At 31.5% G+C, this 27520-nt stretch overlaps 1 protein-coding gene and 1 pseudogene across 1 annotated transcript; both read right to left on the reverse strand.

The window, feature by feature from the left end:
* Positions 1-81: 81 nt before the first annotated feature.
* LOC129306704 (7-deoxyloganetin glucosyltransferase-like) lies at positions 82-2036 on the reverse strand (annotated as a pseudogene).
* Positions 2037-21531: 19495 nt separating this feature from the next.
* LOC129305175 (7-deoxyloganetin glucosyltransferase-like) lies at positions 21532-23221 on the reverse strand. The gene is made up of 2 exons (XM_054945140.1): positions 22652-23221; positions 21532-22547 (listed from the first exon to the last, which is right to left on the reverse strand). The coding sequence occupies exons 1-2, from the start codon at positions 23169-23171 to the stop codon at positions 21607-21609; spliced, it is 1461 nt and encodes a 486-aa protein (XP_054801115.1). The 5' UTR covers positions 23172-23221; the 3' UTR covers positions 21532-21606.
* Between the last annotated feature and the right edge of the window lie 4299 nt (positions 23222-27520).

Genomic DNA, 27520 nt, shown 5'->3' on the forward strand with positions numbered 1-27520 from the left:
AAGAAATTCACTTTCTAAACCGAATCTAACTTAAATGAGGTTTAGTTTTTCACAAATGTAAGAGACGTGTTAGAAGGAGGATACTATAAGGAAAGAAATATTACAATTAGTAATTGGAAAAACTTGCTTACAAGTGAAGATGGCTCTCCTTATTTCTGTAAGAGGAATTAATACACAATCAAACATATTACAACATAACTACGTTGGTTCTTCCAAAACCTTATTGAAAATGACTAAACTCAAGCCTATATATCAAAGCTAATACTACCTGTATGACTCTGATAAATTCAATCCACACTTTAAAAATATATTTTGATGTAACAACTTAGTTGTTCCTTTTGATCAACACTTGACTAATCAAATTTTCCAAGTTGATGTAAGAAGAACCACCAGATTTAATTGCCTCCTTTGAAGTTTTTTGCCACACTAGGATCTTGTGTCTCATTTCCATCCCTTTCTCACCTTCCATCAACTCATTCACAAGATTCTCCACCACTTGCCTCTTCACGTTATTATCAATCTCAATCCCAATCCCCCACTCCGTGCAAGCATACCTGCAGTTAGTTTGCTGGTCTCCATAGAAAGGCCAACAAGCCATCGGAATCCCAGCACACACACTCTCTATCATGGAGTTCCATCCACAATGTGTTAAAAACCCTCCAATTGAAGGATGATTTAACACTTCCTCTTGTTCACACCAATTGGCTATGAGGCCTCTTTCTTTGGTCTCACTCAAAAACTCAGGAGATAGAATCATTGAGCCACCCTTCACAAGATCAGGCCTTATGATCCACAGGAAGTATTTCTTGCTGTTGGCTAATCCCCAAGCAAACTCATGTAGTTGTTCTGGAGTCATAACCGTGACGCTTCCAAAATTAACATAAATTACGGATTTAGCTTTCTTGGATTCTAGCCATTGGATGCAATGAGTCTCCTCCTTCCAAAGATTGGAGCCAATGGAATCTAAGTCATGGTTCTGTGGAATTTGATTTAAAAGCAATGGGACAGGGCCTACGGTATAAATAGGAGGAAAGATAGAAGAGAGAGTATCCAATGCCTCACTCGCGAACTCGCTGAATGTGTTGAAAATGATGGCTTGAGAGCAGCTCTTGCTGTTTGCTGCTCATTGATAACAAAGTTTAGCATTAGGTAATCATTTGCATAGCTTTGAAGATCTCTCAATCTAATATTTTTCATTCCTGAAAGCCAATCTAGTTTTGTATCCAAGTATTCATCTGTCAGTTGGCTCTCATCTGCGGCAATAATGGAATAACAAAATGTTGTTGAAGATTCATCATTTTAATGAATAGACCAAAGAAAAGACACATGAACCCCACACACACAAGACAACGAGTAACATTAATGGGTTATACACACACAAAAATAAAGCAATTAGGGGAAAAAATAAGAAGAATTAAGGACATCAATGGATTACGTACCTTTCAAGGGAATGATACCCTTATCAAGAAGAGTGCGAGCATGCCAACCAGCCAAATAAGAAATAGCACTTATAGGGCAATACAAAGCAATAGGAAGTCCACATTCTTGAGCAGCTTTAACGGTAAATGTCATGACAGCATCGGAAATCAAGGAAGTAACAGGAGGCACAAGGCCATTAGAGGCAGACTCTTGAAGCCTCTTGAGAAGATTTGTAAAATAGGGGAGGCAATTCTTTGAGGTAGATTCACATAAAGAAGGTAAATCCTGGGTAGTGTTTGCTTCAGTATGAGGAAGGCCATCGGGGATGCTTTCAAAGCGAAAATCTGAGAGGCCATTAAGAGCTCGAGGACCCCTTGAGTTGAGCAAGCGTCTATGGTTGTACTCAGTGTTAACGTATGTTATGTGAAGGCCTCTCGAATGAAGCAGTTTGGCTAAATTCAAGAAGGTGTTCAAATGGCTTTGAATTGGAAAGGGAGTGATCACAACGTGGGGCTTTGATCCTCCTCTTTCCATAGAATCCATCTGTCTGCGGCTCTGTGTGTGTGTGTGTGTGTATTGCAAGACTCTGTTTTTAGAAGCAGATGCAATGTAATGCGGTCGGTTTGTAGTACTGGGTCACGTTATATATGTATAAAACTCTGAGACTTTCTTGAAAATCAACATGTTGGCCAAGTTGGCCAAGTTGGCTTTATCTTAAGGATTGGTCTTCATTGGATTGTGTTGTTTGACTTCTTTTAGACATGAATTGGGTTACAGGATTAGAGTGACAATTAGTGTCTCAGTCAATGTTGGAGAGCCGTGAATTTCTTGGAGGGCAGGTTAGAGCAGCAGGTGAACTTAGGATTCTCATTTCACAATTTTCAGTTATTTTTTTCACAGGGAAAAAAATTAGCCCATGCTTGGCTGGCTAAGCGCCCGTTTGGATTCAGGGATTAATTGATTTTAGAGGAAAAAATCAATTAATCCATAATTTATCCAAACACCAACCTTTTTCCGAAATTAATTTTTTCCCACAAAATCAATTTTTTCCCAAAGCTCCAAGTTTCAGCTTCTCAGCTTCTGCGTGTTTTTGTTGCAAAGTTATATGAAAAAAATTACATAAAAGGTCTAAGAAAAAAAATCACAAAAAAGGCACAAAATTTAATAAAAAAAACAAAACTTTCTTCTTTTTTTTTCTTAGTAAAATTTAGATTTTTAAAAAAATTACTAGTATAAGCATCCAAATAGATTACATTATAATATAATCAATTATAATTAAAATTTATTATTTAATTAATTATTTTTATAATCTATTATATCTAACTGAAATTCAAATAAATACTAAATGGATTATATATTGTTGAACGTGTATGACTTTAATTATTAAATTAAATATAATTAAATCTTCCAATTTCTTTTTATTTTGTTTCTGGTTTTTGTTATAAAAATTTTATATTAACCTTTTAAAAATATTTTAATGAATTTTTATATAAAAAGTTTTAATTGAAAATGATTTAATATAATAAGATGAAATATCAGAATATATAATATTAATATAATTATACTAAACAGTAAATTAGAATATATTTTAATTTAAATTTATGGCGATGATTGTATTGTCTAAATTAAAATAGAAAAATACCAAAATGAGCAAGTTAAAAGAAATAAAAATAAACATATTCATTTTCAACCTATTTTTGTTATTTTAGTCATAGGTGGGTGGCTGCTCTGTCTGCACATTTTGTTTCTTGTTTAAAATTAAAAATACCCATATTTATCTTCTAAAATATTAAAATATATAACACACACTAATATCTGTGTTCTAAAATTTTAAAAATTATCGTAAATATGAAGATAATTTCTAAATTTTAAAAAAAATCTAAATTTGATCCTTTGAAATAATGTTCCCATCATTCTTATTTGATTATCCATACATATATGAATGTGTGCGAGTGCTGTTTATGCTTCCAACACATTGGTTTATTGTTTGGATTATTCTAAAAGGTTCTCAATTTTATTGATTAACCGTTTAAGTGTTAAAATTTTTGGTTAACAGGTTGATTTACTTTTTATATTTTTTCTGTTTGGATGGATTTTAAAAAAATAATAATAAGGAAGGAGGAAAACTAGTAGAAAACTCTTTTTACTGTGTTTAAAATTTTTTCTTAATTTTCTCTCCTTCATATTTTCTTCTCATTTTTTTCTTAAATTAATATACAATTTAAACTCTGAATTATAGGTTTAAGGATGATTTAAATTTTAAAATTTTATTTGGTACATTCTTAATTTTAAATAATTAAAATTGGAATAATTTCATTTCCGTCATTAAATTTAGAGAAACAGCTATTACTTTTTTTTTAAAGAATAGGGCTTAATGTGTAATTTTTATTAAATTTTACTCTCCCTTTCTCTCTCTCTCCTACCCTCCTTTGTGAAAAATTACACATTGAACCTCATTTTTTATTAAAATAACGGTCATTTGTTTAAATTTAACAGCATAGTAAAGTTATCTTAACTTTAATTGTTTATGGTTTATAATATAACAAATAAAAGCTTGGGGTTCAAATTGTCTTTGGATTTGTAGTTCGAGATTCAAATTGCATATTATTACGCCTTCTATCCCAATATATAAAATATTTTTAACCAAATCATGCAAACCAATAGAAATTGATTATTTAATTAAAAGTACAACAACATTTCAATTTTATCACTAATTATTATAAATAAAAAATAATTTTTTTAAAGTAAATTAATGAGAGTATTTCTTTTATTTCTATATATAAGAGAAAAAACTGTATCACACAGTTTAAAAAAAGTTAATTAACTATAGTAATTATATCTGAAAATAAAAAAATTAAACTAAAATATCCTATGTTAATTAATATAAGTATGCATTAATTATTTTTCATTAATATAAATTATGAGAAATGATTTAGGAAATATATAATAAATATTTATTAAAATATGTGGTTTTGTTTATATATAAAAAAATGAAGGGAGTACTTATCTTTTGTTGAATTGTGTTCTTTCGAACAGGAAGAACTGTAAGGGCATGTCGAAGCTGTCAGGAAAAATTGGACCAAAAAGACTTTAGGCTCAATTATTTGAATTATAAGTCTCAAATGAAGAAATAAACTTACAGGGACCATGGTCCTGAAACAACAATATGTTTTCAGATAAAATAACAAAATGCCCTTCTTGTTTTGCATTGATATGTTGAACTCATCCATAAATTTATAATAATCTATACTCTGGAGACTATTGCACAAAAAAAAAAGGAAGGGTATTTTGAAAATTTCCGTGAAAAGTATGTTATCCCTCAAGAACCATGGTTCTTTACAGGGTTAATTTCTAATTTTGAGATTTATATTTAAATATTTGATTTTCTTGGTCCTTATGACATGTTTTCAAGATGTTAATTTTGACGAGTTGATTACAGTGATGTAGTCAGTGTCAGTCGAAGTTGGAGAGCCGTGAATTTCTTGGAGGGTAAGATAGGGAAAGCGAACTTAGACTTCTCAATTATCAGTCATTTTAAATATTAAATATTTGAAACAAAAAAAAAAAAAATCAACGACAGGATAATACAGACGAGTTAGTGGAAAGATTCGTAGAATGAGCCCACGCAATAGGCGTGCTTTATGGATCAGATGTTTAAGGTCCATTCATATTAAAATATCTTCTCGGGGGGCAATTGATTGTGATGAGCACCAATCTAGATAGCTTTCAAGTTTAAGTCCCAATTTAATATAATTATATTTTTGACAAATTATTATTTTAATAGTTATAAAATATAAAATAAAAATAGTTTTATAAATGTTACTCTTAAAAAAAATAATTTTTACCTGAAAAATTACATGTTGAAAATTTTAAATTTGAATCATTAAAATAAGTTCTCACGATGAGCCTTCATTCACTAGTGCAAAATTCATCTTTTACGAGAAACTTTTAACATTGATTAAAAATTTATCTTTTACAAAAAAATTTTAACATCAATTGAAATATACCCGCTATTGAGAGCAAAGGTGATGACATTTTTGTAATATTTGCTGTCAATATGAGACTTTTAACATTGGTTAAAAATTTAACCACTGTAGAAACTATTTTTAACATCGGGTCTAATTTAACTCGATGTTAAAAAATTAAAATAAAATAAAATTTTTAACATTCAACAGTAGGTGACATTAAAATAAAATAAAATTTTAAATTAATTAAAAAATTTAAATTTTCTTACTTTCAATCTTTATTTTTAACATTCACCAGTGGGTGACATTAAAATAAAATAAAATTTTAAATTAATTAAAAAATTTAAATTTTCTTACTTTCAATCTATTGAAAGTGGGTATTAATAAAAAAAATATTTTTTTACTTTCAACAGTAGGTGCCACGAACCTGTTGTTGAAAGTGAGCACTTTCAATAATAGGTGCAATAATAAAAAAAAATTAAATTTGTTCACTTTCAACAGTGGGTGTGTTGCACTCGTTATTAAAAGTGGGTATTAATTAAAAAAATTAAATTTGCTTACTTTTAACAACGAGTGCCACGCACCTACTGAAAGTTGATATTAATAAAAATAAATAATTTCTTTTTACTTTCAACAGTGGGTGCGTGGCACCCGTAAAACGTATTCGAATATATATAAAAAATCTACCATCCCCACCCTTCATCTTCCTCCTCACCCTTCATATTCTTCCTCCTCAATTCTCTCCCTCATCGGCCCCTTCCCTATCTCTCATCTTGATGCTTATCCCTCTCACACCATTGTCGACCCCCTTCCTCCTTAATTCTCTCCCTCAACCTGCTCACCTCCCCCTCCCTCACTACCGTCATTGTCCCCCCTCCTTACTCCCTCAGGTGATTAGGTTGTGATTGATTGTGTTACTTGTGCTTAATAATTTTCTTAGTTAAATTTTCTCTATTTATTTGATTCTAATTTAGTTTTAATTTCATAATAAAAAAAACCTCATTATTTACCTTTTCATAATCATAATTCAATAGTTACTCTATTGACTCTTAGGGAGACGACCTAAGTTGTGCTTTACTATAAAATTTAGTTTTTATTAATTTTGGTGCTATTTGACAGTCATGTCAAAATTTTGGCACTATTGTCGGAGAATCAAAGGTGTTAACTTGAGTTTGGTTATTAGCTTTTTTTTCCTTTCTCATCATTTTCATTATTTTTTAATTTTTTAGGATTTTTAATTTTTTCTAGATTTTTTATTTTTTTTATTTAATTGTTTTAGGTGTTTTTTTATTGTTTTTCTAGTATATTAGTGTATAACAAAGTCCTTTCAAAATAAATTAATTGATTTGAACTTTGAGATTGAGAGAACTTGTCATAATAACCATAAGAAACAAAAGTACCATAAAATTAGGGATAGTGTGATTTTTTAAGTTTTTCTGAATTAATTGATAGTGTTATTAATAATTCTGAATCTAACTTTGACTCTACAATTAAGTTGGAAAATATGGCTGAAAATAATAATGGTAATAGGACAATTAAAGAATTAGCTACCCCTAATATGCACTATCAAAATTTGTACATTTTAGATCCTAATTTAGATGCAAATTCTAGTTTTGAATTGAAATCTAGTTTAGTACATTTGCTACCTAAATTTCATGGTCTTGCAGGAGAGGACCCAAACAGGAACTTAAAGGAATTTCATATTATGTGCTCTACCGTGAAGCCTCAAGGAGTTTTAAAAGAGAAAATCAAATTGAGGGCTTTTCCTTTTTTATAGGATGGAGTGGCAAAAGATTGGTTATATTATTTGCAAGTAGGTGCCATTATCTCTTGGGCTCAAATGACACAATTATTCTTGAAAAAATTCTTTCCTACCTCTTGCATAATAGCAATTAAAAAAGATATTTATGGGATTTGTCAGATGACTGGGGAGATATTTCATGAATATTAGGAGAGATTTAAGAAATTTTGTGCAAGTTGCCCTCACTATCAAATACTTGATCAGTAGCTGGTTTAACATTTTTATAAAGGTCTCTTACCAATAGATAGGTGGTCTGTTGATGCCACAATTCGTGGTGCTTTGGTGAAACTTACTCCAACTGATGCCATGAATCTCATCTTTAAGATGGTGCAGAATTCTCAACAATTTGGTATGCGAGCTAACTAAACAGTCAAAGAAGTGAATGAGATTCAAACACCACAATATGATCCTAAGTTTGAGAACAAGATAGAGGAGAGCTCTAGCATGGTTAGTTAGATTGCCTTAACATAACAAAAATTAATAAATTCACCAATAATGCCTACTTTTCCACCAGGATATCCTTCACAGACGTGTGCACAACCTTAAATTTATAATTCTCAGCAAGATACTGCATCTTCTACTTTAGTTGGGCCTCTATGTGGCATCTGTTATTTGGCCACACACACTACTGATCAATGCCCACAGTTGGATGATAGAGTTGAGAATTGTGTTGGGATTTTTCTAACGAGACCTATGCAATAGGGCCAAAAATATGATCCTTTCTCCAACACTTATAATCCAAGGTAGAGAGATTACCCTAATTTCAAATATAGAGGAAGTTAACAATAACAATATAATGCTACAGGTCAAAATTCATAGCCTATACAAGCAATGAGGCAATATACTCCTATTTAAGGGTCTAAAAATGATGACCAAGTCTAGAAAAGTTAATAAAGCAAATGGAAAGTAATAACATTCAATTTCAACAACGCACTGAGACAATAATCCAAAAATTGCAGAATCAAATTAGGAAATTGTCTATCTCCATTAATGAAATGAAGAGTTAAGGTTTTGGAAAGTTTCCTTCTCAAACAGTTGTAAATCCTAATTGCAGTAATGTTAGTGCCATCACTCTTAAAAGTGGAAAGGAGCTTCTAGAGCCCTTTGCAATATCTACCGAGAATAAGTCGGCTATAGCAAAAACACAAGTCACACCTGAGGAGTCTAATGAAGAAAAGAAACTAAGGAAGATCCTTCCATTTCCAAATAGGGAGACTCAAAGCAAGAAGTTAAAGGAAGCTGAATTGGAGAAAGAAGTGCTCGATGCTTTCAAAAAGGTTGAAGTCAATATTCCCTTTTTGAAGGCTGTAAAGCAGATTCCTAAATATACAAAGTTCTTGAAAGACCTATGTCCGAATAAGACAAGATTTAAAGCTAATAAGAAGGTTAATCTAGGAAGAAGTGTATCAACTTTATTCCATGGAGGAATGCAGTGCCAACCCTCCATGGCTTTAAAATGCAAAGATCTGGGGAGTTTTACTATATCCTCTACTATAAGAAATTTAAAATTTTCTAATGCTTTGATTGATCTTGGTGCAGTGATAAATGTTATGTCTAAGTCTTTATTTTCTTTTTTATAGGGTTGTGAGATGAAGCTAGCTGGGATTATTGTGCAATTAGCAAACAAGAGACTTGCCTATCCTAATGGTATGCTTGAAGACATTCTAGTCAAGGTAAAGGATTTAGTTTTCCTTGCCGATTTTTATATTTTGGATATGGGTAAAGAAGATAGTCATGGGCTACCACCACTGATTTTAGGTAGGCCATTTCTTAAGATAGCCAATACTATTATCAATGTTAAAGATAGTACTCTTTCTATAGAATTTATAGGATGTGTTGTTCAATTTAATTTTTTAAAGGCTATGAAACATCCTATGGAGGATCATTTTGTTGTTAATGTGAGTATGCTTGATATGTTAATTGATGATATATATGATGAGCTTTATAATGAGATGGTTTTTGGTTCTCTTATGATTGTTGATTTAGATAGCAATATACATTGTTCTAACTATTATTTATGAGGATTCTTCTGACTTTTCTGGTTCTGATGATATTATTGAATTATTCAAATTCATGCATGATATTGACATTGGAACTTCTAGTAACTCTAATATGATTGCTTTTGATTCTGAAAAAACTATGGACTTTGCTAGTGACTCTATGTCATGTAATTTCATTAATAATGTTAATTCTAGTGTTTTAGAATAAGATATTGCTATTTCTTTTTATGTAATGCATGTTTATGGAGTTGCTGAGATCACTATTAACAAGCTAGTGCCTTCTACTCAGTAGCCACCTATACTTGAATTGAAAGATTTACCAAAACATTTGAAATATGCATTCTTAAATGATGGTGAGAAATTATTGATTATTATAGCAAAAGATTTTGATCCTAGTCAAGAGGTAAAATTGTTAGACATACTGAGAAAACATAAGAAAGCTATAGGATGGATACTAGCTGACATTCCAGGCATCAGTCCAAATATATGCATACACAGGATCTTGATGGAACATGGTGCAAAGCCATGTAGGCAACCTCAGAGGAGGCTTAACCCACTTATCCTTAACGTGGTAAAAAGGGAGGTAATAAAACTTCCTTCTATAGGTATCATTTATCCTATTTCTGACAGCTAGGGGGTGAGTCTAGTATAGGTAGTACCAAAAAAAGTAGGATCATAGTTGTAAAGAATGAAAAGAACAAGTTGATTCCTATGAATAGTTAGAGGATATGCATCGATTATAGGAAGCTAAATGATGCAACCAGGCAGGATCACTTCCCTTTACCTTTTATTAATCGAATATTAGAGAAATTAGCAGGCAAATCTCACTATTATTTTCTAGATGGTTTTTCAGGTTATTTCTAGATTTGCATAGCTCCAGAGGACCAAGAGAAGACAACATTCACATGTATGTTTGGCACATTTGCTTATAGGAGGATGCTATTTGGATTATGCAATGCCCCAGCCACATTCCAGAGATGCATGATGAGTATTTTTGCAAATTTACTATACTATTGCATAGAGGTTTTTATGGATAATTTCACTGTATATGGAGATTCATTTGATGAGTATCTAATAAATTTAGATAAAGTACTAGAGCAATGTATTAAGAAAAATCTTGTATTAAACTTTGAAAAGTGTCATTTCATGGTTAGACAAGGTATTGTATTGAGTCATGTTTCTGAGAGGGGGATAGATGTTAATAAGGCTAAGGTAGATGTGATTACTTTTTTACTTTATCCTACTAGTGTTAGAGAATTCTGTTCTTTCCTTAGACATGCAGGATTCTATAGGAGCTTTATATATGATTTTAGCAAGATAGCCTTACCATTTTCAAGATTGCTGTAGAAAGATGTGAAATTCAAATTTAATAAAGCTTGTGAATAAGCATTTAATGAGTTAAAGAAGAGATTAACCACTCCACCAATCATTCAACTGCCAAATTAGGATTTACCTTTTAAATTCTTATGTGATGCTTCTAATTATGCTCTTGGTGCAGTGCTTTCACAGAGAGTTGATAAGAAATTACATGTCATAGCTTATGCTTTCAGAACTTTAGATGCAACCCAAGCCAACTATATTACATTGAAAAGGAGCTTTTAGCTATTGTTTTTGCATTAAATAAGTTTAGATCATATTTTTGAATGCAAAAGTTATTATGTTTTCTGATCATGCAGCATTAAAGTATCTCTTAAGGAAGCCAAATGCAAAGCCACAATTAGTTAGATGGATGCTCTTGCTACAGGAGTTTACCTTGGAGATAAAGGATAAAACTAGAGCTGAAAATTTTGTTGCAGACTATTTGAGTCATATTGAATCTCCTGAGTTCCTTCTATTCCTATTAATGATAATTTTCTTGATGAGTGCTTGTATGATATGCATGATGTTACTCCTTGGTATGCTGACTTAGTTAATTACTTAGCTGTCTTTACATTGCCTATGCATTTAAAGAAATATCAATTAGATAAGTTTAAGAAGGAAGCTAGATATTACATTTGGGATGATCCATACCTGTGGTACATATGTAGTGACCAGATTATTAGGAGATGTATTCCTGACACTAAATTTGAATCCATATTGCATTTTTGTCACACACTTGCTTGTAAGGACCATTTAGTCCACAACGCATTGCTAGAAAAGTTCTTGATTCTAGATTGTATTGGCCTACTTTGTTTTGTGATACATATACATTTTGTAAGCATTGTGTTAGATGTCAACATACAGGAAATATTCTGTAAAAATGATACCTTAACAACTTTTACTTTTATGTGAAATATTTGATGTGTGGAATATTGATTTCATGGGATCTTTTTCTGTTTCATTTGGATTTGGTTACATTTTACTAGCTATTGATTATGTTTCTAAGTGGGTGAAAGCTAAAGTCATAAGAACTGATGACTCTACTGTTGTTGTAGATTTTGTTAGGTCACATATCTTTTACAGGTTTGGTATTCTATTAGTAACCAAGGGACCCATTTTCATAATCAGAGCATGCAGAGTTTATTGGGTAAGTATAGGGTTGTGCATAAGATGGCTATCCCTTATCACCCCTAAACTAATGGGTAAGCTGAAGTTTCAAACCGAGAGATAAAGCAGATTCTTGAGAAGACAATGCAACTCAATAGAAAAGACTAGAGTAAGAGACTTGATGATGCATTATGGGCATATAAAACTGCTTACAAGACTCCGATAGGAATGTCTCCTTATCGACTTGTTTTTGGAAAAGCTTGTGACTTACTTATGGAGATTGAGCATAAAACTTATTAGGCAATGAAGCAATGCAACATGGATTTGACTAAAACAAGAGTTCAAAGAAAATATCAATTGTAAGAGCTTGAAGAATTTCGCTTGGAAGCATATGAAAATTCAAGAATCTACAAGGAAAAGGCCAGGTTGATACATGATGAGCTAATAGTTAGAAAAGAGTTCAAAGTGGGACAAAAAGTATTGCTCTATAATGCTAGATTGAAACTTATACTAGAAAAACTTTGTTCTAGATGGGAAGGTCCTTTTATAGTTACTAAAGTATTTTCTTATGGTAGAGTGGAGATTATGGCAAAATCTACTGTAGCAAAATTTAAAGTTAATAGGCACCAGTTAAAGCATTTTTATGATAGATTCAAGACACACATTGTGGAGGAGTTTTCCCTCCAAGATAACACTTAATCGATCAAGTTATCCTTCTTCTCTTCACTTTTAATTTACATTTTCCTATACATCTTTTGAACTATGTTCTATATTAAGGACACTATAGATTTTAAGTGTGGGGGGAGGTTTTTACTATTTTTTTAATTTTTTTCTTGTTTTCAATTTTTTTGTGTTCTTGTTTTCTTAAAAAAAAAAGAATTTGTGCGAAATTGCAAATTTAAGACAATTTTAGTTTGGATGCATTTGAGCATGATAAGTAATTGATCTTATATTTAAAATTCAAGTTAAGGGGTAATAAATTTGGTTTCAATGGATTAATGTGATAGTCTTTAGCTTGTGAGGATTTGGGCTTAATAGTATTCTTTCTTATGTGTATTCTTCTATCACTACTCTCACTCTAAAACTTGTCTTGATTCTTAGTTGAGATTATAATTGCATATGCTTTGCATGAAGATGATTTAGGCATTCTTTTCTTTTAACATATATAACCAAATAACCATCTCATACATTTTATCCCCTATTAGCTCCTTTGAGCCTAGACCTTTTCTTTAAAATTTTAGCCAATTAAAAACATAACCCATAAAAATATTTTTCCTTTATTTTTCTCACCTCACTTTAGGTAATGAAAAGTGTATTATAATATTTGTTGGAATGAAAGAATATACTTGAAGAGAGATTTGGATTATTTTGAAAAAAAAAACAGAGAGAAAGCCAAAAAGAAAAGAAAGAGCAAAAAAGGCAGAAAGCAACAAGAAAAAAATAGAAAAAAAATAAAAAGGTGCATGAAGCAAAGGAAAAGAAAATAAAACAAAGAGAGAAAAATAAACTCAAATCAATTTATTTTGTTTCTTTCATTCTATATGTTTCATTTCAAATATACTTTTTATTCTTCTAAAGTTGATTAGTCTTCATTTTTCTTTACCATACCTTTACCTAAGCCCCATTACAACCTAAAATAAAGTCTTTTGATTCTTGCATTGCATATAGCATAGATAGTAGAGACTCAAATGATAAACAAGTCCTATAGTAGTGAGATTTTGATAGAAAAACTTAAGTGAAACACTTACCTATAAACACTTACCAAATCTATGCATTTTTAATTATTCAAATAATAGATTTGACTCAAATTTAAATTCAAATTCATTTGTATCCAAACATAGAATTAAGGAATTTTGGAAAAGACATTTGATTAATAATTCAAAGGTCATGTTTGTTTGTTCTTATGGTAGCTTTTGAAACACATATAAAGTATTTGATGAAAGGTTGAAAAAGATGAGCTCAAGGCAAGTGGGATGAGTTATAGTAAAAGTTGTCTATTTCCTTTATATCAGAAGACTTAAAAATTTTTAGTATTGTTTATATAGGTGTTCTAGAGATTTATTGATTAAACTCAACATGTAATTTTATTGTAAATGATGACAGTTGGAGATTTTCTTTTCTATTTCTCTAAATTATCTTAGATTTAAGATTTTGAATTTATAAAATGTATAAAAGAAATAATGATGATATTACTTGGGCATTAGGAAATTTAGAAGCAAACAATATTATAAAAGAAATTGATTAGGAATAATTATGTACTTGGAAATATCTTAGATAAGTGAATAGTATCTTAATAACTTGTTAACAAATTCATCTTTCTTAAAAATAGTTCTTATATATATGTGTGTGTGTATTACAATTTGAATTCTATTGTTGACCAATACATCGGAATACTTTTTTTCACTACATTAAATTCATTTGCGCATTTCATCTCTTTGAAATGTTAGTTGCGTACATACATATATAGTTATGATGTTATATTTTAATTCAAATATATCAATTATTATAATTAGGAATATTTTCATTACTACACAGTTTTAGAAAAGAGATAAATAATCTTTGATTGAGAACCCTTTTGAGCGTATTAATAACGACTGGTTTTATTTGAGGATGGATTAATCATCTTAGTTCATGGAAAAATGTTGGTAAATTATTTATGCAAGAACATGTTGAAAAGAGATATATTTTGATTTTATATGAACTCATGCATGTTTGGTTAATTTAGGGATTGAATCAGAACACTGATTGTTAACAGCAATTCCGTTGGTCCTTAATGCACCATGGTTAAATCCTAGCTATTTGGTATTCGTACGCATTGTATTCACACTTGTTATTTATGAGCTTAGTATTCACGCTTCTTATTTATAGGCTTTGTGCCTGTGCTTATTTAGTGTCTTTTATTAATGCTTGATTATTTTATGGCTTTAAGCCATGTTTGTCAGTGATTTACTTTCGTAGACTGTGTGTTCATGTTTATTGGTGATTTACCTTTGCGAATTGTGTGTCCTTACTTGTTAATAGTTTTGATTAAGTCCTACTAAAAAGTAAATTTTGAAGCCTAATTTTTCTTAAGTTTGATATTGTAAAGCGAACTGTATTGTTATTTTTATCATATATGAATTTATATTGAGCTATATAATTCTCAAAGTTTTATTTGTATTTCGAATAAATTTTATTTGAATTTTTACAATCATGATTTATACATTTACATAATTGTCTTCATATATGAGGTTATACGCTTATATTATTTTCAATTGATTATTTTAATAAGTTTATAATTAACTCATTGATATACTTTCAATTATTTCCTTCAATTGTAAGCAAGACATTATTCATTAAAAAAATTATCTTTGGCCTCAAATAATGCAATTGCCCTTGTGCCTCCAACAAATCAATGAAGGGGTTTTACTGTTGAATTAAAGTTGCATTGTCATTTTGATGGTCAATTTTTGTCTTAATGTAAAACTTGAATTTATATACTGTATATTATATATCACGTCCTAGGTGTTCTACATCAATTATAGTTAGAAAATTGACTACTTGTATTGTTGGTCCGTTGGTACCAAATGAGCTCCATGTTGTTATTTTGTTAGGGAATTGCTATTGTAGAAATTTTCAAAAAGTTATAGTTTTAGGGGAGGTTTCATAAAAATATGATCTTTTTATATAAAAAGCTTTTATTAAACAATCTTATTCTATATGATGGATGCATTTATGGTTATAATTAAACATTTCTTGAATTAAAGTTCGGGAGATATATGTTTTGGTGCATATCTCATGCTGAGTATACCTTATTGTTGGGGTGTGACAATGGAAGGGTTAACCTCAGTATTAGTTATGAAATCATTCCCAAAAGGAACAAAGAATTCATGGAAAAACAATGCAAAAGGATACAGGGAATAAACTATAAAATTCAACAAGCTAAGCACAAATTAATTTAGTCATTTTCAGACATGAACTTCATATATTAATTGAATCTGCAATTTTATAATTCTTAAAGTACAAATTAATCTTCTTAGTCTTATTATTCCCTCTCGTATGTTAAGTGTGTGATTTCTGTGTTGAAGCTTCTCTAATGTACAAATTAAGAAGAGAATGTATGAGAGATATAGTTATTTAATAACAATGCTGATAATGCTTTTAAATATCAAGATTAAAGAGTGTGTTACTTGGAGATCTATTGGCCTAGATTACAATCATAAAAAATCATATGATTTTGATCAAGGAAATATAAGAGTAGTTTAATCTTAAAATTTGTAAAATCTCATTCCTGGCTAAGAACCAGACAAGCACTTGTACAATATTTGGTATATATGTAGAAAAGTATTATTTTTTAAAAGAAAATGAGAAATAAACTTATTACATTTTCTTTATAGCTAGCTTTTTTTTTTTGGGGTCTACCAAACATTAATCTTATTGTATATCAGTAAAAAATGTTATCATGTAATCAGTGATCTCAAACAAGATCCAAATCAACAAGCAAGACACTTTGCTCTGATCACTTACAACTCTATTCATAAGCAAGAAGATGAACAAGACAAAAACACAAATGCATGTACGCTTATATTGGCCAGGTATATAGGCGACATAGATGGGCAATTTTGTAAGTGTTGCACTACTGCATGTCCAAATTAATTTTTGTGGTTATATATGGTCTTTAATTAAGCACAGATAAGAAACATATGATTGCAACAATTTTAATTTGTATGTTAAATACTTGACCCATAAACTATCAAAATAATCTAAGAAGTTTCGACCATCCCTCTAATTATTGTAACTGACGCGTTCAGTTTTACAATTCACTTTTAATCTAATTAAATTTTGAATGAGTTAATTGATAATTGTCTTTTTTAATCTAATACTTTTCTTTTGATTAACTAAACATAGTACTTTAAAAAATGATTTATATTGAACAAAGGAAGTAGGTAAGTACATACATACATACAGACATACACGAGCACGCACACACATACTCCATCTGATTTCAAATATAAGAGAAAATAATTAATTTATACTGTTTAAAAAAGTCGGTTAAATATAATAATTATGTCTAAAATAAAAAAATTTGAATTTAATTATTCATGTAATTTGTTATTCAAATTTGTCTAGTGAAAATGAACATTTATTTTATAAGGGACAATTTGAAAAAAAAAATATGATAAATGCTTCATGAAATTTAATAAATTTACTTATAAATAAAAAGAAAAAGACATATAATAGTTTCTCTTATATTTAAAAATGGAGAGGACATGCATGTGCATATACACATGCACATACATTACTAGCTAGAAGTTAAGGTAACTCCATAGCAAAAGTAAAAGCCACTATAACAACATTGCCAAGTATTTTTCATCTATTCTATATTTTTCTTAATTACATTTTGATTGACAAGGATAACTAAAATAGAATTAAGGTTATACTAATTTTGTATTATATTTCAACTCTAGATAAACGTACTCTTCTTATGAATGAGAACTATGCATGGCCTGGACATCTGTAACATTTTCTCCATGTGCCACATAACCAAGTTATGGACTAAATTTTAATTTTCCCATATCCTTTTTAAAAAATTTTGGTTGTGTGACTTTATTGTAACTTGTTTTCTCTTAAAAATTGATTTCCCTTTCTTTTCTTTTGTTTTTTTTTTTCTTTATTTGTGCTGGCCTCAGAAAGGTTTTAAGATGGTTTTGAATTAGAAACTGTGATTACCTACAAGGACTTTGAATATTTGATCCTTATTATCTCCATTTTTAATGTTATCTTACTCTTATCTCATGTCGCGTTTGTCGTTTGATATAAAAGAATTGAGGGGTGAAAATAAATATAAAAATGGGATTGAAAATTTTACATGTTTGGTTTGATAAAATTAAAAGGAATTGGGCTTCCACGTAAAAGTCAATTCCATCAAAATTGATAAATTTCATTGGAGATAATGGAAGCCCATTTCCAGCAATAACATTGGACCAATGTTATGCCCCTGGCAACTGGTAATGGTAAAGATGCTATAGAGGGAAACGAGGATGGCCGTGAGGCAACTGTGATTAGGGCGGCGGCGGCGGCGCGTATGTGAATCTCTGGTTGAAGCTGACTGATCCAACACCTTCGTCTTCTTCTCCTACCTTGTCTTCTTCTCACTTTGTCTTTTCCATAACCATTTCCTTCGTCTTCTTTCCACCTCTATCTGGCACAATCTGGAATCCCATGAGTGTCCCAACTACAAGCACAGGATGAGTGGCGACACGTGGCAAAATCTCTCGCCCCCACTAGAATCAACGGCTTATGGAATTAAATATGTGATTCACCAAATTTTTTCTCTCTGATTTTTTGCCTTGCCGATGCATACTGATCTCCTTCCTTATTTGGTGCAATCACGTATTCATTGGGATCCCTCCTTCCTGCCATATTTTCAGGAATTGACAATATAATCTTCCTCTCCACCAGCACTTTCCTTTATCTTCTTCTTCATGTCTTTCGCTCCACGATTTTCTCAAAAAGGAATTTCGTGTTTCTGGTTCAACCTTCCATTGTGTTTCTCAGTGGGATGTGTTTGCTGTGCACACCTGTCATTCTCGTCGTCATCTTGATCAGCTTGCTTTTCGGCTTCGGAGTCTACACCCATGGCTTTCACAAGCTCAAGGACACCTTAATGTCACGGATGATATCTCCGTGACCGTGTAAAGACCAAGATAATGAACGATCCGCTGGTTAGCCTCGCACAATATGGGTAAAGGGGGCGACATTAGCATTGGGGGTGTTCTGCCTCAATCTTCGGACTGAGTACATAACTGGTCGGGGGCTAATGCCGCCTCCCTGATGAGCCCATGGCAGGGCGAAACCAGTCCGATCCGTATGTGGTAAGGCTTGTCCTGAGGATTATGGGGTCCTCCAGGACGCCGCACGGGCACCGTGTGCTGCGCCAGACTCTCAGCCCGTGACAGAGTGGTATCAGAGCAGGACGTACTTTACTGCCATGTGCACATGGGGTCCCACGTTGGGACTGGTCGGCCTCGGCACCGCTCTAGAAAGGCCTCCGAGCAGGTGGGTCCAAAAGTAGGGACTCGAGCGAGAAGGTTGGCCGTTGTCGACTCCACTCCAGTTGGCTCGCGGGTGCGAGTGGGTCCGAAGAGTGCAGGACTCGGGTGGCCACTCAGCAGTAAGCTGATGTGTTTGTGGCAGTACTGTACGTACGATCCTTGGGCGGAGTCGTTCTCCCCTGGCACGAGGGCGTGCTAGATTGGGTGTGGGAGAATGTCACGGATGATATCTCCGTGATCATGTAAAGACCAAGATAATGAACGATCCGCTGGTTAGCCTTGCACAATATGGGTAAAGGGGGCGACATTAGCATTGGTGGTGTTCTGCCTCAGTCTTCGGACAGAGTGCACAACTGGTCGGGGGCTAGTGCCGCCTCCCTGATGAGCCCATGGCAGGGCGAAACTAGTCCGATCCGTATGTGGAAAGGCTTGTCCTGAGGATTATGGGGTCCTCCAGGACGCCGCACGGGCGCCGTGTGCTGCGCCAGATTCTCAGCCCGTGACATTAAGCTACTTTGATCCTTCCGTGCTGGCAGTGGCGGAGCTACATCTAATTGAAGGGGGCCGAGCATCACTTGGAAAAAATGATATGTTTGGGAATATAGAGTTTTATATTTTACAATTTACACCTTTTATTTATTATATCTTACCCCCTTTTTTTTATATTTTAAATTTTAAATTTATTTCAATCTTACTTTTTTAGTTTATACCTACTCAAATTTTTAACTTAACCTCATGAATATTAGCCCACAATTTCACTATACCTACATATCAATATTATTTATTAATTATTTAAAAAATAAAAAAATATAATATGATTAAATAAACTCACTCCTCACCTTGAATACTACTCAGGGACTTTTTTTTTAAAAAAAGATAATGATAAATAATGAAGATTCAAAATTCAAGAATAAATTAGGTGAATATTTTTTATTAGTTCACTGTATTTATGAATTTATAATTAAAAATTGAATGGAGAATAAAGAAAAAGAAAAAGAGAAAAGAGAAAAGAGAAATAGCTGATTTAAAAGAGATAGAAATGTCTTTCTTTTATGGAGAATCTTAACTTCATCATTATCTTCTTGATTCAAGATCCTGACTCTACCAACGGTCACTGGTATTAGTGTCTATGGCCATGCAAATGGAAGTTCTTTCTTGGGTCATGCACCAGCTCCATTCTACAAGGACTTTTCTTCTATGTTCATTCCCATTCGTTCTTTCTCTGTTTTCTGGGTATTTGCTATGAATTCCAGGGTTGCAGTAGCAAAGAAAAAAGGAGGCAACATGTGCAAAAATGAGGTTGCAAGTGAACGCTTGTTGTTTCATTGATATTGGTGCATCAGCAGGGGAAAAAAAAACAGGGAGAAAAAGATTGAGTGAATCACGTATTTAATTTCATAAAACTTTTATAGTTGTTGATTCCATTGGGAGCAGGAGATTTTGCCACGTGTCGCCACTCATCCCATGCTTATAGTTGGGACACGCATGGATTCAAATCCGCAGAATCTCGACCTTCCAAGAATGGATATTTGTTCATCCTTCACTCCACAATAATCTTGTTTTCCCCTTTCTTCCACAAATCTTTTTTTTTTTTTATTTATTGTTTTGTCCCTTTCACAAAGTTGATTTTTGCTCGCTCTTCATTGATAGAGTTGCTTTCTAGCTTTTTCCAATGGCGCTGCAAATTCTGACAATGGTCAAAAGTGACATCTGGGATAGGCCCATCATAAGCAAACCAAACAAAGTTTTCATAAACCCCACAATCCACTCACCGTGTGGGTTTCGAAACAGACGAGGAACTGGAAAGATTCGAAGAATTAGCCCAATACATGTGGCTGGCTGTATGGATTTCAATGTCGAAGATCTGTTCATATTAAAATATCTTCTTGGTGGTAATTGATTGTGATGAGCACCAATCTCAAGTTTAATCTAAGCCGTCTAAATTTGATATAAGTTTATTTCTATATTTTTAAGAAATTATTATTTTAATAGGTATAAAAATTAAATAAAATATTTTTATAAATGTTACTCTTAAAAAATGATTTGTACTTGAAAAACTATACGTTAAAAATTTTAAATTTGAACATTAAAATCAGTTCTCACCAAGCTGATGAGCATCCGTTATATGGTTGTGCTTTTGAACAAGAGCATCCATTAGACGGTCGTGCTTTTTAATAAGTTAAATTAAATTTTCATTTTTTTCTTCTGGTTTATATTTTGAAATTTTATATGAACCTTTTTTTGTTTATATTATCTAATATCTTTTTTATTGGCATAGGTTTAGTTTAAAATGATTTAATATATTAATGATAAAATATTAATATTAAGTCAGAAATATTTTAAATTTATGAGGTGATTGTATTTTTTTTTAAAAAAAAGAAACTTAATATAAAAATTGTAGTTTTATGGACAAATTGTATTATCTTAACCCTTGTTTTTTAACCTCGCCTAATCATGTAGGAGAAGAACAAGAGAGATGCGAGAAGGGTCACCGTCGTGGTGGTCATCATCATCTTAATCTATATTTCATTGCTGCTTCTGCGAGCGGGGATGATATATGCCCTCTTGGATTGGTTTTTCTTTTTATTTTATTTTATTTTGGTTGCATATTGAAAATGGCACGCAAAGGTATAACTCGAGATATATGCCTTAAATATTTTCAAGTTTTACGCAGAGGAGAAATACAAAACCAATTAACATATTACAACATAACTAACTAAACATAACTTACAAATTAAAACATATTAAAATTATGACTGAAGTAAAAGCTAATACTGTACAATTTTTATGATATTTTGTAAAGCATATTAAAATTATGATTGCATTTTTAGAGAGAGATGAGAAAGGATTCCAACCATGCAGTGTTTTTAAAGAGATATGCAGAAAAACAGTAATATGCGGAAAAAAATCGAAGTAGCACATCAGTTTTGCTTTTTGATCAAGAATTCGTTTATCAATTTCTCCACGTTGATATTGGAAGAACCACCAGGTGCAATGGCTTCCATTGCAATTTTCTGCCACTGCATGACCTTGTTTATCATCTCCTTTCCCTTCTCTCCATCCATCAACTCATTCACGAGCCTTTGCACCACATCCCTCTTCACATTATTATCAATCTCGAGCCCGATCCCCCATTCTGCACAAGCATACCTACAATTAGTTTGCTGGTCTCCATAGAAAGGCCAGCAAGCTATTGGAACCCCTGCACACATGCTCTCCAACATGGAGTTCCACCCACAATGGGTCAAGAACCCTCCAATTGAAGGGTGGTTCAAGACTTTCTCTTGTTCACACCAACTAGCTATGAAGCCTCTTTCCTTGGTCTCATTTAGAAACTCAGGAGATAGAACTACTGAGCCGCCATTCACGAGGTCAGGCCTTATGATCCATAAGAAGGGTTTCTTGCTATTAGCTAAACCCCAGGCAAACTCATGCAGTTGTTCCGGAGACATAATAGTGATGCTTCCAAAATTTACATAAACTACGGATTTAGGTTTCCTGGATTCTAGCCAATTGATGCATATGGTTTGTTCTTTCCATAGATTGGTACCAATGGATTCCAAGTGTTGGCTAAGTTGAATTTCAGAAAGAAGCAAATGGACAGGGCCTATGGTGTAAATAGGAGGGAAGATGGAGGATAAAGTGTTCAGCGCATCACTCTCAAGCTCACTAAATGTGTTGAAAATCATGGCTTGAGCATCTTGAGCATTTTTAAGATTGTGTCTTGTCATGTTCATCATAAACTCATTATCTGGATCTTGTGTGCTAAAAAAGCTTGGAAGATCCCTTAGTCTAATGTTCTTCATGCCTGAAAGCCCATCCAGTTCAGTATCTAAGCGCCCACTTGTCAAGTATCTCTCATCTGCACCATTGAATGAGGAAGAACAATTTTGTTATAAAAAGCCCATTATATATATAACAAAAACAAAGTGCATGTGCTTGAGCGTGCATGTGTATATGACTTACCTAAGGGAAGGACACCCTTATCATGAAGATCACAACCATGCCAGAGGCCTAAATAAGAAGAAGCATTGATTACACTATAGATGGCAACAGGAACTTTTGTTTGTTGAGCAGCTTTCACTGTGAAAGTCATAGCCATATCAGAAATCAAACAAGTAACTGGTGGCACAAGACCTCTAGAGGCAGATTCATGAAGCTTTTCAAGAAGCTTTGTGAAAGGGACGAGGCAATTTTGTGCTGTAGATTCACAAAGAGAAGGTAGGTGTTGGGTAGCATCAGCTTGAGAAGGAGGAAGCCCATCAGGGATGGTTTCAAAGCGAAAATCTGAGAGTCCATCAAGGGCTTGAGGACCCCTTGAGTTGAGCAAGCGTCTATGGTTGTATTCAGTGTTGACATATGTTATGTGAAAACCTCTATGGTGAAGCACTTTAGCTAATTTGAGGAAGCTGTTTAGATGGCTCTGAATCGGAAAAGGGATCATCACAGCATGTGGCTTTGATCCTTCCCTTGCAATGTAGTTCATGCTTTTCTTCAATATAATTCTCTCTCTCTCTAGCTATCTCTCTATCTATCCATCTATCTAATGCACAAGGCTTTATATCCAAGCAGACCTAGTAATTTGGATTATGCCGACGAGCTAGCTCAAATAAGTCCAAAAATCTTAGGGTTATGCTTGTGAGTGTAAAAAAAAAAAAATCCTTTACTTTGAGTTTATTCAAGTCATCTGAGCAAGCCTAAAAAAATTCAGGCCAAACTCGAATTCGAGTGAAATTAACTTGAATACTCAAATTCTTTTTTCATTATCAATGAAATAAAATTAAAATAAGAATATAAATTGAAAAATATTATTTTTTAAATAAAATTGAAATTGGCTAATAGACGAAAAATAAAATAAAATAATATTTAATAAGTTGGGTATTCATGCCAGCCTAAAAGCCTAAGGTGTTAGAGCTAGGCTTAACCATTGACTTATATATATATATATATATGATTGAGTATTTTAAACTCAATTCAAATGTCTGGCATTAAAAAAGCCAATCTGCTCAAATTACTGGTTTTACATATTACAGGTAATATTGAATAGGTGAGTGTGTGGCCACTGGTGAACTGTCAAAGGATTGGGATTGGCCAAGGTTAGGATAGGTTTAATGGCTCAAAATTGAGATGTTTAGTTTATGTCCAACAAATTTGATGCAAAGGTAAACACAATGTTTGAAACTTTGAATTTTATGCAGAGCTGCCAAAATTTCACGTAAACAAATTGAGGTGGGAAACGCCACTGCAAACGTAGACATATTGTTTGAACATTGAATGGTATGCGGAGATGTCCAAATCTAATAGCAAAATTTAGTCAAAAAGGGGGGGTGAGAACACGCATAAATCATATACGTGTTTGTAAATTTTTTACATTATAAAATATTTAAAAAATATTGTCTTTTAATTAAATTATTTAGGCTCTTTTTCACATTTTGTTTTGCCCTTAATTAATTATTTTTAATTTAAGGTAATTAATATAAAAATAAAAAATATTAATTTAATTACAAACATTATAACTACAATCCAATCAGCAGTGAACTATGAATAACAATCATAACCAAATTATTTTAATAGTTGATCCGGTTTTCATAGATATATTCGTTGGATCAACTTTTGATAATTAGCCAAAAGCCTAATCTTTTTGCTCCTGATCGTGAAATTTTCCCGTACATTTCCCAAGATAAAATTGCATCAATCAAGACTAAATATTAATAAAACTAAAATTTTTGCCTTCCCATCCATAGCTACGGCAATATTTTTCTTTACATTTCCCTATATTGTTTTACACTATTTTTAAAAAAAATTCTCATTTAAAAAATTCACAAAGATTATGGAAGTGGTAAAATAACTTAAGTTATAAAAATTATTAATTATTTAATTATCTCTTACATGCAGCTTTTTTAAAATTAAGAATTAATCAGAAATAAAATTACCAAAAACTGTCTTAAAAGAAATAATGAAGAATTATGAAAAAAAAAATTTAAAATTTTCAGATGATAGTTGTCGTTTTAATTGAAGTTCTTTTCAAGCATTAAATTCTGTCACAATATCATTCGACAGTGGAGGACAGAAATCATGTGCGTTGTCACGTAAGTAGTAATGAATGGCAAGAATTAAATAATCCAACAATCAAGTTTAATAGAATTATCCTACCAAAAAATATCATCTGTATCACGATTTTTTTAAATATATAGCAGTTTTTAATTGCTATATAATTTAAAAAAATTATATAATAATTTTTAATTTCTGTGTAATTGATTTATATAATAGTTATTTATAAATAATCATTATATAATTTGTATGTGCTAGTTATTTCATGTACTTTTTAATAAATTATATAATGATTATTTTAAGAAGACCGTTGTATAATTTCTAGTGTTGACGTATGTTACGTGGAAACCTTTATGATGAAGCACTTTACCTAATTTGGAGAAGCTGTTTAGATGGCCGTGAAAAGGAAAAAGGATCATCACGACATGTGGCTTTGATTCTTTCTTGGCAATAAAATCCATGCTTTTCTTCAAAATAATAATTCTTTCTCTTTTAAGCTACCACTCTATATCTATCCATCGATCTAATCAATGGTGGCCGCAGGATCATGAGTCAGTGGAAACATAAATTATATAAAATATAACAATAATTAAAAAATAAAAATTTAATATATAAAATAAATATTTACATACCTTACAAGTATTCTTTATATAATTTCATGTTTTGAAACTGTTGAATGATCAGTTCATTATCAATTTTATTAAATCATAATTTTTCCATTTAATTACACAATTAATTTTTTCCACACTTCATAATAAAAAAAGCTTTTTCTATAGTTACCATAGCAACAAGTAATATCATTATTAACTTTAATCAGTTTCTCACACTTATTCTCATATTTTCGCACAATTCACCCTATCTCTCATCTCGGACTTTGTTCTCTAGCAAAGGATCTTTCTATTTTCTTGTCTTTTGATCTTCTTTTAGTTTTTGTATACTTTAAAATTTCAGATTTTATTTTTATTAGGGTTATTTATTATTTAGTTTGACTTTAGTTTTGAAAAATTTTAAAAAGAAAAATTAAAATCATATTCTTATAAAAGTAATCTAAATTTAAATATAATGAATTTAAAATTAAAATTTATTAGGCTTAAATGAAATATAAAAGATCTAAATATGTTTGAACTCAAATATATTTTAGTTCAAGTCTAATGGGTTCAAAATTACAAGGACATTGGGGGCAAATTTTTAAAGCTTCTACCTCTTTCTTGTAATTTTTCCCAAGTTGGGGGAGGGGAGAATTGCCCACCCTCAACTGTAGGTCCGCCACCGGATCTAATACATAAAGTTTTATATATAAGTAGAAATGATAATTAGGCAAAGCTAAGTCAACAAACTAATTGAATATATATGTCTACAAAATTTTATGATCAAGTTTAGAAGTTAAACTTTTTTTTTTTCATTTTTCTTTGAGTTTATTCGAATTGCTTGAATAAGGTCAAAGAAATTCAAACGAGCCTCATCCCAAATGAAATTAGTCTGAATACCCCAAATTCTTTTTTATTATTAAAAAATTAAATTAAAATAAGATAGAAATTTAAAATTTAAAATTTTTTAAAATAAAATTTAAATTGAATAAAAAATAAAATAATATTTAACAATTAGGTATTTGGGTTAGCATGAGGTGTTAAGGTTGGACTTAACTATATTAATTTTTTTATATATTTAGGTATTTTAAACTGATCCAAATGAGGTTGAACTGTCCTAATTACCAATATTATATATAAGGTTATATTAAACATAGGTGAGTTTGTGGCCAATAGGGAAGTCTCAAAGGATTGGCCAAGATTAAGATAGGGCTCAATGACACTCAAAATCGAGATGTTTAGTTTATGTCCAAAAAATTTGATGCAAAGGTAAACATGCACATGTTTGAAACTTTGAATTTATGCAGAGATGTCAGAATCTCACATAAACAAATTGGAGCGATAAACCTCACTCCAAATGTAGATATATTGTCTTAACTTCGAATAGTATGCGGATATGTTCAAATTTAATAGAAAAATTTAATCCAAAGTTGGGGGGAGGGGACAAACACGCATAAATCATACATGTGTTTGTTAATATTTTACATTATAAAATATTTAAAAAATATTGTCTTTTAATTAAATTATTTAGGCTCTTTTTCACTAATTTTTATTTAAGGTAATTACTATAAAAATATAGAAATATCAATTTTATTGGAGCAACATAGCTATTCAATCATATCCATACTTATTGGATCAACATTTGTTAGCCAAAAGCTCCGCAGAAAAATGTGAATATTTCCCATACATTTCCCAAGTTAAAGATTAAACATTAATATAACTAAAACTTTGGCATTTCCATCCATAGCCACGGCAATTTTTCTCTGCATTTCCCTTATATTGTATGACACTATTTTAAACACACACACACACACACAAAAAGATTAAGGAAGTAATGCAATCACTTTCGTTATAAAAATTTTAAATATATTATTTAACTGAATTTTTCATTAATTATTTAATTATCTCTTACATACAGTCTTTTTTTAATAAAATTAAGATTTAATCAGAAACAAAATTACAAAAAAAATGTCTTATAAGAAATTTAAATTAGAAATATGAAAAGAATAAAATTTAAAATTTTCAGATGATATTTGCCTTCTTAATTGGAAGTTCTTTTCAAGCAATAAATTCTGTCAAAATATTTCTACCAAAAATATTCTGTCACTTAATTGGATTGTCCTGAACGTTAACCATGTCTGGCCCTAAAAAAACAAAGAAAGAAAAGAAAGAAAGAAAGAAAGAACATGAACCATGT

This window comes from Prosopis cineraria, unplaced genomic scaffold, assembly GCF_029017545.1.
Source record: "Prosopis cineraria cultivar Desert tree isolate PC_DT_omini unplaced genomic scaffold, ASM2901754v1 PC3, whole genome shotgun sequence".
Classification (NCBI taxonomy): Eukaryota; Viridiplantae; Streptophyta; class Magnoliopsida; order Fabales; family Fabaceae; genus Prosopis; species Prosopis cineraria.

Bases quoted from the DNA above. Each gene is read 5' to 3' on its own strand.
- LOC129305175 (XM_054945140.1), bottom strand. From the start codon at position 23,171: ATGAACTACATTGCAAGGGAAGGATCAAAGCCACATGCTGTGATGATC. The intron at 22,548-22,651 runs GTAAGTCATATA...TCAATGGTGCAG, and splicing joins TAAGGGTGTCCTTCCCTTAG to ATGAGAGATACTTGACAAGT.